We start from the raw sequence: 13,165 nt of genomic DNA on the forward strand, positions 1-13,165 counted from the left end.
AAACAAAGGATTGATGCTAGTTTCCGTGATAAATATTATTAATCCTCACATACTTAGCCCCCTCACCACGACAAGGTCTCAATCCACGAGAGGGAATATTATAATAACTTAATTTATATTGCACATTTTTACAAACAATTTATTACAATCCTTAAATAATATAAAAATCTTATATTTAAATAATAAAATATATACAATTCATATAAATAAATAAATAAATAAATAAGTTAATAAATTAATAAAAAAATCTTAGCTATATTTAAGAAAAATTCGATCATAATGACTATAGGTCATGTTTTATTTTACTTTCAGCCCTGACCAGAAAATTAATATTTTTATACATTTTAGGTCGGAAGTATGACGGCTATCAAAACACGCTCTCCAGTTATTGCCGGAAACTTAGACGATGTAATCGTCTAGTTTTTTAACATTACAAATAAGTTTTTTTAACGGTTCTAATCGTATAGTCATCATTAAATAATAATAACTGATCCTTTTTGGAAGTCGACGATTTGAATTATACATTTTACCCAAGAATATTCGAGGCGGCGCCAAGAGGTTTAGACATGAGATGCATTTAGCAACTTTTTATAGTTTTTATGCTAAATTTTGAACAGGTAGACCGAATCCTTTTCAACCCCATAAGAAATATATGTTATTGGTCCGTTTGTCCGATCCCTCATCCAATAAATGAATACGAAGTCTTTCTGTAAAACTAACATAAATAAAAATAAAGTCTTTTTGTAAAAATTGTTTGGAAATTATATCGAAGGCTTTAAATTTTTGGGAGTTCAGTTTTCGTACAGAGCCCGGAATTTTTAGCAGCGAATTTCCGATTTTTCAGATATATGGCAGCTATAAGTTATAGTCGGCTGATCCTTATGCAATTTACAACATCTTATTTTTATACTCTGCAAAATTATGCAGAGCTTCTTACTTAAACAAAAAAAATTTATCGCTTCAGGACGACTATTTTGTCAGAAACAAAAACAAGAATAAATTCCTTGCAGTGAAAAGCTTAAGGCACTCCATAAAAAAATGCATTCGGATTAGCAAAAATAAGGAGAATAGGGAAAACACGAAAAAATTTTTATTGTAATTTCCCTTTGCCTATGCTGGGAGTCAGACACGTATATGAAATTTTATTTCCCATATGACAGAGCAATTCCAACAACAAAGGAGCACCGAGAGAAATTTGGCTGGGCACTCCCAAAGTATCTATACGAATTAGACATGGGTAATCATCGTTCCTTTTAGGGAATAAGTTCGTTCGTTCTTTTTTTTAGGACTGAACTAGATAGTTCTTTTTGTTCTTTTCAAACAGTTTGGTCATTGAGGGTTTTCAATGCCATTAAAATAAAACGCAGAATTTAATTAATTTAAATCGTTATAATGTTTATTCCTGCATGCAGATGAAGCCGGATGATCAGACGATAGACCAGCTTATAGTGCATGACATGCAGGGACTCAAGTAAATACACAGAGAGGGCGGCCCGACAAGTCACCTCGAGCTAAAGCTCTCGAAAGTGGAGAGGGCGGCCCGACCTAGACATTGCCGAGCTAAAACTCTCTATAGAAAGCCCGTTGAGTCGAGCGGCCGAGAGAGAGTCGTCTTGCGATCAAACTAAGCTTTTGTACAAACTTAAGCCTAATAAATAAACATTGCACTAAACATTACACTAAAAATTACAACATTAAATATTTAAGCATAAACATTAAACGCCGTGCAGCTGCCTGACCCGACAGAGATAAAAGATCTCTTTTAACGATAAAAGAACAAGAACAAGAACCAAAGAACAAAAAACAAGGAACAAAGACCAAGGAAAAATGACCACCGATGAACAATGTTAACTAGTTCAGATCGGTTTTTGTGTGACCGGGTCTTTTTTGTTAGTTCGTTCAGGAACCACCCGACTCTAATACGAATATATAGGAAGTATATATAGGAAGAGTTGGGATGTAAGAGGTGTTTTGTCGCTAGACGTAGCTATGTGTCAATTTAGTGTGTCTCATACAAAGTCTCATAAATTTAATGATCTCCATTCGAGAAGCTGTTCTGGTTAAGTGGTCTATTTCATTATTTTTTTTTTGGGTTCATAAGCTTGTAGTTTAAGGGGCCCATCCACAGGCGAGCATGTTCGTCAACATGCTCGCCTACTTGAATCTCATTTTCCCCACTAACTAGAGCCAACATTCGTGCGAACATCATTTTTCGATAAATTTTCAAACTATCAACATGTCATCGGACAACGATAGCGGCACTCTAATTGCACTTATTGCACTTATGGCAATAAGTATTTGCTTAGAAAAAAAGACAAAAAAAAAGCAAGCACAGTATGTGGATGAAGGAATGGTTCGCAAAGCGGCTAAAATTCACACATACGGGGCTTTTAAAGGAGTTGCATGAAACGTCTCCTATGGATTTAAAAAACTTTCTTCGAATGGACAGTTCTACATATGAACAACTGTTAAATTTAGTAGAGCCTGAAATACCAAGACAGGACACACAAATGCGTGAGGCATGCATTATTACGCAAATGCTTGTTTTTATATGCATCGCTTTTGGCGTGCCATAGCGCAGGCTCGATTTTTAGGCAATAAATAAAATCTTGCAGGAATTTTTTATTCATTTTTCTCTACCAAAACGTTTTTCAAACTGATGTTCGTGCCAACATTGTCATCCATTGGCGAGCATGTTGTTGCAAACGTTGTCAAAATAGAACGATTTCAATTCCATTCGAACATTTTGACAAACACAAAATTTGACAACAAACACTACCATCCACAGGAAAAATTTCGTCGAGCACAACATGTTCGCCGAACATGGCCGCCTGTGGATGGGCCCCTTAAGCCTAGAATATCTCTATTATAAGCATTGAGCAATCGGTCGGAGAATTGTCTGCGAAGAAAAATTTGTGGCTTTTTCAAGCTGGAACGTAAGGCTAATTTGTAGGCTTTAAAATTAGTTTCAAGGTGGGTCAGAAAATAATCAAAATTATTATATAAAGCTGCGTCTTCATTAGAAATGGTCCTTAAAGCTTCCTTAATTTTTTTGAACAAAGTTTTATTTTCTTCAACATTTACTTCGTTTTCTTCCATTGGATGCAAAAGAAGCGTTTCGGGCATAGGAGGATATGGCATATTGAATCGGCAGAACTCCTGTCCGCGTAACTCTCTCAGGCAGGAAGCACTATTTCTCAGGAAATCCGTTCCGGATTTCGGAACTCTGGAATAGTCCTCCGTGTCGCATGATCAGCAGTATTTTGTACCTGCTCTGGTCGCCGCTCCTCGCAGTCCTCTCGACGAATAGCATGCGCTGTGGCGTCCCGAACCCGTTCCGGATTTCGGTACTCTGGATTCGTCCTCCGTGTCGCAGTATTTTGTACCTGCTCTTGTCGCCGCTCCTCGGAGTCCTCTCGACGAATAGCACGCGCTGTGGCGTCTCGAAGCCGTTCCGGATTTCGGTACTCTGGATTAGTCCTCCGTGTCGCATGATCAGAAGTATTTTGCACCTGCTCTTGTCGCCGCTCCTCGGAGTCCTCTCGACGAATAGCACGCGCTGTGGCGTCCCGAACCCGTTCCGGATTTCGGTACTCTAGATTATTCCTTCCGAGTAGAATGGTCAGCAGTGTTTTGTAACTGCTCTCGTCGCCGCTCCTCCGGGTTCTCCCGACGGTTCGCACGTGCTTCCATGTCCCGAATCCTCTCTGGAACACGGAATCGAAGATCCAGTCGCCGATCAGCATGTGCTGCAGTATCCCGAAAGCGCTCTACATTGCGAATCCTTTCGCTGCGTCTCCTCTGAGCCCGTGCTGCGGAATCCTGCGCACGACTTTCCTCCCGCAAGTCTGGGTTGCTTGCGCTTACATTGGCGATGTGTTGCGAGTTCCTGTTTCTTATTTCCACCGCATTTTGTTGGTAGCGGGCTCTGCTGCGATTTAAAGCAGCTTGGCGGCGTTGCTCCTGGGATGTGCGTGAAACACGTGGCATTTTTTGCATGCTGTTTAAAAAATTTAAATTAAATTGTGAAAATTTAAACAATGGAAATAGGAAATTCCTCCTTCATAAATCTCGTATTAAGGGACGCTTTTAGGGAAATTGACTTACCAAAATATATGTTTCAACAATTATTTCATATATTTTTTAACACACTTTTTTGTCACTGGTAAAAATGAACCTTTCACTCTTTAATTTGAACACAGGCAAAAAAATACTTTTCTCGCACTTTAAATTACTGAATTTCAACTTGCAGAGTAACGTCGTAACTCGATTAAATTTTTTTTAGACTGATGTACGGATTAGTGGTTTTTTCAATATATAGGCAAGTTAGGTAATATAAAAAAAACCTATAATCCCTTAACCCTTGAAGGTTACACAGTTTTACCCTTTTTGTCAAGGCAATAAAATGTCAGGATCGTTTTACATACCTGTTTTACCTGTTGTGTTATGAATTAAGGCGTTACGAATATTTACAGCCCAAATTTGAGGGATAATGTTATTCCGATTTGACCAATCAGAAAAAAGGTAATAACTGATATTTTAAAGTTACTCAGTCCCCATATAAATTTCATTCATACCTGCACTACCTGCTACGCAATTGAAAACCCTTGCACGTGTTCATTTAACGAAGGAGGACTTCCATTATACTAATTGCTGGCAGTTAGTAGGTCATCATGGGATAATCCATTGGTTTTCTCGTAATACAAATTTGGGTGTTGTTTAAAAAGTAAAGGGTTCTAAACTTAAAAATGAAAATAAACACAATTTTATGATCTTTAATAGCCTAATATCCGGAATCCCATTATAACATATGAAAATGTTAAATCACTTCCATAGTATTGTTAATAATGATAAAAAAGCTATAGGTATAAAAGCTAAAAAAAGCTATAAAGCTAAAAGGTATATCCCATTTAAAAGGTATACTAAACAATTTCAGTGCCTAATTTTTCAACAATTTACTGCAAGGGTATATCAACTTCGGCTCCGCCCGAAGTTAGCTTTCCTTTCTTGTTTTATTTCCTGGAGCTCGGGCAAAGCACGTCCGCTCAGTTCGGTAGTTCGATGTTTTTTTTTTGACCACCTATCCTTAGCTACGAAAGAATTGGTGGGTGTAGACGCTAATAGAGAAACGGGGCTGTTGGAACTAAAAATCTCGAGCAAAAAAGTGTGGCCTTAGATGCGAGCTGGAACGGTGCCGGCTATCCAGGTTTAATGCAGCGGGCTATGACGCGTGCAACCATACGAACGGCAGGTCGACGAATTACAATGGTGGGATTAGGGACCGTCTTACTTAACCAAACCGATCCTCAGCGGACAAATTGAAAAAAAAATTGAAATTGAAAATCATTCATTAATCATTGACAACCCACAGGCGTTAATGGTGTGTGAATTATCATCGCAGTCCATACATGCGTTAATCGAGTAATTAGAAAGAAATGCAAAGCTACAGGGACCTTATGGCGTAAGATGTCATCGCAAAGCACGGTAAAAATCTGCAAGGTTGCGATTGAATCCCACGATGGGAATGCAAAAGAATCCAAAGATTTAGGGTCAGCCTGCAATTCCATCCTCTTACACTGCGTGGCACCATCCACCTTCTGCAACAGGACTTGTATAACCATGAAGCTGGTAATCTGCTGAGTTGTACCCATGCTAGCTAGTGCCCTCATATTTGAATGAAATTTTTCTCAAATTTCGCGAAGCCTCGTCCCCGATAAGCATTTTACGGACCTCAGCTGCATTATTTTATTTACATGAGCTCTTGTGCAAAGGAGCTAAAAGGCGACGTCATAATCCACGTCATTGCTCCAGCTCCAACGAACGCACAGTCTATAAAGCCAACTCACGAAGACAGTATAAACCGTTGAAGCTTATCCACCTGACTTATGAATCATGATGGAAAACAGTGACCACAATTCATGCAACTCCTCATTACCTCCACTAAAAAAAGCGACATTGGTGGCAAAACCTTTCAAACGATGTATCGAAAATGAAAGCGAATGCAGAGATAACCAGCGTCGAGCTCGTTGGCAATAAAGTGAAGCGCCGAATAATCTCCTGGTCCAGGATAAGACGTGCCTCCCTTGCCGCATCGTTGAAGTTGGCGACCAAATCGCTTCTGAGCTCTGTAACATCCAACTTAGCTAGCTCCTAGTACGTGCTCTGGAAATCCACGACGATGCCTTCCCATTCGCCAAGCCGCACGTTCAGCATTGCCTCCCAATATATCTCAACCGCTTTTAAGAAAGACAGCAACTCTTGGAGGCCTTGTAAAAGGATAACGGCACTTGCAGTGATGCAGACTCCAAGGCTGGATTTATTTTGGCAACAAAAAATGGGGTTTTGTTTGTTTATTTATTTCAAACAACAAATGCAATATGCGTAAATTCCCTTTCGCTTAAATACAAACTCTGTTCGATTTAAATATGTGCAATAGTTAATTAGATATCTGATTTGATACAATGGTTTGGCGGAGATATTTGTGAGGTTGAAAACAGAGTGATGAAGTAAAACGAGGGCGCGGGGGGGCTCAACTCTTTTTGATGCGGCCGAGAGAAATAGGAAGGCCTGGTCCAGAGAAGAGATTACACATTTACTTTATCTTTCTTGCATCTAGCTTTCGAATATGAGCCTGATATTGAGTATTATGCTCACTCAAAAGTGGTAGCTTGTGCCATGGACAAGAAATGTCCGCATTGTCAGGCTCTAAAATTCAAAAATGAGCCAGCTGGGATGTGTTGCGCGTCAGGAAAAGCGATGACGGCGAAGTAGTAAATTTTCCCACAGAGTTTTTGAACTGACTGGATTCGCAAGGCATGCTAACGCATAATGTACAATTAAAGGTTGGATCTCCAATTATACTACTTCGTCATTTGAACCCGCCCCGACTGTGCAACGGTACGGGATTAGTCATTCAAAAATTAATGATAAACGTAATCGAAGCTAGCATTTTAAATGGAAAGTTCAGAGGTGAAAATATACTAATACCACGGATTCCTATTATACTATTCAGAATTATACTATTCAGTATACTATATAGTATTCAGTTTCCGATTAGATTGGCATTTGCAATGACTTTCAACAAATCCCAAGGTCAAACGATGTCTATTTGTGGCTTAGATTTAAGAACACTATGTTTTTCGCACGGACAATTATACGTGGCATGCTCTCGAATGGGTAAACCATCCAGTTTGTTTGTGTTAGCTAAAGATGGACTAACAAAAAATATTGTTCACTCTATAGCGCTAAGAGATTTATTTGCTGAGATAAAAATAGTGTTTGCCTTTTGTTATTTTTTTATTCCCTTATGGTTCACAGCGCTCCAGATGACTTTATAATACATAAGTCTAGAACTGAGTAAATTTTAAACAGAAATTATAAAGTCATCTGGTGGCAAAACAACGTTTGCCGGGTCAGCTAGTAAATTATATTTTATATGAACTAAGCTCAATACATAAAACATTGTGGGCCATAGGAAGGCCTGGTCTAGAAAAAAGAATACAAATTTACTTTATCTTTCTTTAATTTTTTTTATGTTAATTGTATATATTTTAATTTCAGATCATGAACTGAACTATCAACCAGAAGTATCCCATAAAGATTCTGGTCAAGTAAATTATAATGAAGAGGAACCCCCGAAAATAAAAAAAAATAATACGCGGTTTTTAATAACTGTTAACGATAAAAGAACTCAATTGCGAAATACATATTTTACTCGGTCACCTCAGCCTAAACGCAGGGACTTACGTCTTCATCCGCATGCTGTTCGTACCGGTGATTATTATATGTTTGAAGTGTTGGACGATGACGACGATATGGATGTATATGAAGAATATGATTTCCTTGAGAAAGAAGATTTAAGAGCACGACAGATTCGTCTCTCAGTAAGAAAAGTTTTTTTCAATAGCTGTATCCAGCATTTTTACATAAAATCCTTGCATATTAGTTAAAACACGTGCACCGCTTTTCTAACCCTTATACCATATCGAATAGGTTTCTCAAACCAAATTCAAACAAAAAATTGCAGATGTATTATTATTTTTCATATTCATATTAAAACATAAGCTGGAAACTAATAATCATTAAGTGTATAATGATTATTGTCATATTAGCAATAATAATTGTACTTTAGTGTGCCACATACGCCTGTTTTGACGAAAAGTTAGTACTTAATAGAGAAGTTAGAAAAAATAACTACAAAAAATTACATAGAAAATGTAAAATATATGTTTATAAATGGAGAAGATAGTGAGACGATAGGGTAAAGACCATTGTGGTTCGAAAATAAGGGTCGTATTGTATATATGTCAAACTGCAATGGGTCCTTCTACGTCACCATTTGTTAGGACATTTAGTCTCCCCACACGCTTAGATAGGTGGCATGGGGCAAAGTCAAAGAAGGAGGATTGAGGAGGTGCGAAAGCGGTCAAGCGCTGGGACTATTTCACACATGCAGTAAGGGGGGATGAAGGAAAGTAAAGATGAGAAGGATCAGTGAGGAGATCAGCGCGCCGGGAGAAACCAGAGACGACGTGGAACGTAACGGTTCTCGGGACGGCCGCGCAGGTTAGCATCAACGATGGAGCAAGAGGTTGAGGGGGCGAGGTAAAAGTGTAGCGGGCCCTCGAAGTCCGCCGGTGCAACGCATAGCAACAGCAGAGGTCCGTTCTTGGGAGGCGACCCGCCAACTGGAAAGTGGCGTAATTTTGGAAGCAGGATTAACGGCTGGAGCAGAATCCAGGAGGGTTAACGGACACTCCAATCAGTATATAAGGACTCCTTATTAGGGAGGCCTATTGGAGCAAATTGGGACAAGTCTCTTTAGGAAGCTTGTAGCGTTGAGTTGGAGGACTGCCTTTGGAGAGTCCGATATTCAAGTGTTAGAGCGTTTCTAAAAAAGAACTCGGTAGTTTGAGTTGAAGGACCGCCTCTAGAGAGTCCAACAGCCCAAGAAGATGAGAACGTAAAGGACGAGCTATTAAAGGATCCGATTCAGGACGGTTCCTCTAAAAGGCCAGGGTATCGGAGTCGAGTTGGGCCATTCCCGACCACGACAGGTAGCCTGCTAGGAAGTGAGGAAAGGACAAATAGACCAATCGGGAATACTCCGGTCACCAGCCAAGCAACTCCCAATACGGACTTACTAGTGCGTATGCGCGGTGTTTTCCCGGTGTAACGGAAGCGCGACGCACGGTCATTGGCAACAACTTCCAATCCTGGCTCGCTAACGCGTAAGCGCGGTGTTCTCAGGTGTAGTGGGGGGCGCAACAACCACTTGCAACTTCCAATCCTGGCTCGTAAGTGCGTATGCGCGGCGCGCCAGGTGTAGCGGAGGCAGCATTCAGCAGCTAACTCCCGATCCAGACTCGCTGTGGCGTGTGCGAGGTGTTTTCCTGGTGTAGTGGGGAGGAAGAGCGCTGCCCAGTCTTTGACCATTCGCAGGGTGTGTTCTGAAAGATAGGAAGGCCTACGTGTGAGGGGAACCTACGGCAAAGCAGCAAGAGGAACAGCAGCGGCAACAGCGTAACAACAGGAACGGCCAACAGAAAGCGCCGACAACGAAGCCGGGCAGAACCAGGAGGAGCAGCAAGGATACGGAGCGGGCCCATTGTTGGGATCATGGAGTAATTAACATTGTATTTAGGAAAAGCCTATGAGTAAAGAGTTTGTAAAGTCTTATGCTATTTATATTATTTAATTTGTGAAATCCTGGCGATACTATGTCAGGGGTATCACGTCGCACAGTGGTCGATTCGGCCTCGCTAGCGGCATTAAATTAATAACATCTGAAATATTAGATATATCTTCAATCGGTTTTTTATATTCGGTTTGGTACTCAATTGTACATTATTTGGACAAAAATGAAATTTATAGTGTTTTTTTAATATTTTTTTTTTTATATTTAAAAAAAGCCTTTTATTAAATTTTTTATATTCTAAAGAAAAACAGAAAGAAAAAGAATTATAACTTATATTATGCAAGAAGCAAATAAGAAACATATACATTATATAAAAAAATTGTATATACATTATACACAAAAAAATTAAAATTCTGTGAAATTCGGTGTATTTATTAACAAAAATTTCGGCAGTTTCCTTAGCGTACGATTCGAATGCATTGGTGTTTAAGTAATGTCCACAGGACAATGCTCGCAGGACAACGCTAAGTCGGAATATTAAAATTTGGTTACTCTTTTTATGCGCGCAACTAAATTTGGAAAAAATCTTCGTGCAGTGTTTCCATTGGTAGTACTTCCAGTACCGGCCGTACTCCCAGTTCTTATAATATCCCCGGTAAGCTCATCATCAGCATTCAGCTTCGACACAATTCTTGATGTATTTCCGTCCTTATACAAGCGGCTACTTGCAGCCAACAACAATGCATCCGTCGAGACTTTCTCCGAAATGCCTGATAGTTTGTTGATTTGAGTTATTCTGCATCACTCTGAAATACTTTTCTCTGGACGTTCAACATTTCTTAATTATGATCTTTCCATCAACACCTGAGGCGTGTCCAGCCATTCTTTATTCCTTTTTTCAAAAGCTTTTTTTTTGTAAAAGGTGTATATTTATTTAACATAAACGGATATACTGCTACCTTTGTGGCAGCTTGAACGGGTTGTAATTTACAGGGGAATATCAATAAGTAGTTATCAATGATTATACATTAATTCTATATCTAATTAATTCTATTTTCTATATATAATTCTATTTTATTTTAATTTTAAATTTTTTTTACCAAAAACGGCTATATGAATCTTAAAGGAAGGTCATGTGGGTGGTATCTTTTTAATCTCCTTTTTCTAGGTCTCCATGTTAGCCTCTTCGCTAGGGATGGAAGCATGTTAGCCAAGCATGGAGATGCCTGGGCAGTTTTTTTTAGCATTATGAAGAATGTGACACAAGCACATTTGCTGCAGTTGATGCCTATGCTCCAATCTGTAGTCCACTTTTCCAAACGTGTCACGTACTCTTGCAGGCCCAAGGTTGCGATTTCTATGCTTGGATTTCTGACCATTACAGCAGTGTCGTCAGCGTACGTTGCGATCAGCATGTTACTATCGTCGACTTCGGTACAGGCCCAGGAGTCTGGCATATCTGATGTGTACAAAGAGTAAAGCGTCGGACCTAGTACACTACCTTGGGGTACACCGGCTGAGATTGGGCGTACTCCATCGACAACCACACTGAATTTTCTCTCCGATAAGAAGCTCGGAACGAGGAGAAAGAGCTGAGGCGTTAGGAGATTTTTCAGCTTGCTTAGAAGACCATCGTGCCATACCCTATCAAAGGCTTGTTGAATGTCCATGAACACAGCAACTGCATACATTTTGTTTTCCATGGCTTCCAGAGCGAAATCGACCACGCGATGTAGCTGTTCAGGTGTGCCATGACTCTTTCGAAAGCCAAACTGCCACTTTGGAATAGCTCTGCTTACTTTTTCTAGTGCAAGGATGCGATTCAGAATGACTCTTTCCATCATTTTACCCAATGCAGGTAAGAGATTAATTGGCCTATATGCATCTACCTCAGTGGGTTGCTTTCCAGGCTTGGGTATCATCGTGATGATAGCATTCTTCCATGCACTCGGGTAATGACTCAGCCTTAGGACGCTGTTAAACAATAGGACTATGAATAGTAGTGCCTTGATGGGAAGAATCTTCAGCGTTTTGTTGTCTACAAGGTCCTCTCCTGGTGCTTTTTTGTTTTTGAGCATTCCGATCTGTGCCTTGACTTCTTCCAGGGTTACAGGCTTACAGGGAAGAGTTGTGTTTCTACAAACATTCGATTTTCCATCGGAGTTAGATCTAGCGGCTTAAATCTGTTTTCCAGATTATCAGCAAAGATATCCGCCTTCTGCTGACTTGGCCTACACCAACCGCCAGCGGGATTTCTGTTTTTTTAAAAGCTGCCTTATTTATATCGCATTTCTTCCACTACTGGACAAGCCCACTATTAAAACTACTATTATTATCCCTACTAAGGGATATTATGTGAAAGTTATCCTTGCCATTAAGGTCTATGATTTGGTTGACAAAAACATTGAAACTTTTTTCACGTATATAAACAGGTGGAGGGTTTTGTTCCTTTCCTCGACTCGACAGTTTAGTAAATTCGGCCGTCTTATAGCCGTCTTATCAACCTTATAGGCGTCTGCCAAGATTTCAAATCGGTTTGAGTAAATGGGCTAACATTGCCACGGATAATTTAGCGTTGAGAACGTAGAGGCCTCAGCTTCCTTTTGATATAGGTGTAGCGATTTATGACTAGGTTTTATATGAGGTGAAAGGAGTAGCCAAGAAGAGGAAGGCCCAGCCGCAGCCGTCCAACTGCTCGTTTGCTAAGGTAACGAAGGAAAGAACCCTCATTGGAGTCCTTGACAAGGGAACCAAGGATGGGCTCATCCCCAAGGACTTTTTGCGACGAGTGGTAAACGAGTTGCATAGGCACTTCATGGAGGAGATGCTAAAGAGCAGAGGCCCCCCACCAGAATGCGAAGACCCAGGATGGTACCAGGGTAGTGTCAGGGGTTAGCCTGCGCGATCAGTGGAGACGTACAAGCGAATGATAGCATCGCTTGGACAGATCTACCCAGTAGCAAAGTTAGTGGCGGTTGACTGGGCGGAGACACCAAGTAAATCGAGGGAGCGAGTATGGCTCACAGAAAAACCAGACGTTTCCCACAGTGGACTGGAGAGTCGCCAAGGTGGAGAAGGGGGTAAGATTGCGGAGGAAGGATGTCCTCACTCTTACAAAGAAGACCGTGAAGATCCTGGAGGAATCAGACCACCGGTTCAAGTACGGATTCGAACACGTGACGGTCCGACGCAGACGCACAAGAGACAGACTTGAAGGAGCCGACCGGAGAGGGGCCCCCAGGATGGGGTGGAGGACATCCTGGAACGTATATCTCAGAGGAGAGCGACTCGGCAAGGGCACTTAGAGGGGTCGGGATAGAGGAGGACTCTCTGCTGAGCTCTGAGACGGAGGCTGCCCCAAAAGCAGATCGGGCATGAGCAAGTCAAAGAAACCTCCATGGTGGTTGCAAACACTTGCGCCCTTTAAGACCAAGGCCCGTAAAGCCTTTAATTTCGCTAGTAAGGAAAACACAGAGGCAGCCTGGGAGGCGTACAAAGCGGACCGTAAGCAGTACAACAAAGAACTGC

At 40.8% G+C, this 13,165-nt stretch overlaps 1 protein-coding gene across 11 annotated transcripts in view; it reads left to right on the plus strand.

Moving 5' to 3' along the window:
* Positions 1-13,165, plus strand: part of Pzl (Piezo-like) — a 472,153-nt gene that overhangs the window by 196,652 nt on the left and 262,336 nt on the right. For all 11 annotated transcript variants that reach the window (XR_011442830.1, XR_011442831.1, XR_011442833.1 and 8 more), the window contains one exon: positions 7,561-7,883. Coding sequence is in view for 2 of the 11 variants with exons in the window: in XM_070280111.1 (XP_070136212.1) it covers positions 7,561-7,883 (323 nt within the window). In the remaining 9 variants the exon portion in view is untranslated. The remainder of the gene's footprint in view (positions 1-7,560; positions 7,884-13,165) is intronic.

Source organism: Drosophila bipectinata, chromosome 3L (assembly GCF_030179905.1).
Source record: "Drosophila bipectinata strain 14024-0381.07 chromosome 3L, DbipHiC1v2, whole genome shotgun sequence".
Taxonomy (NCBI): domain Eukaryota; kingdom Metazoa; phylum Arthropoda; class Insecta; order Diptera; family Drosophilidae; genus Drosophila; species Drosophila bipectinata.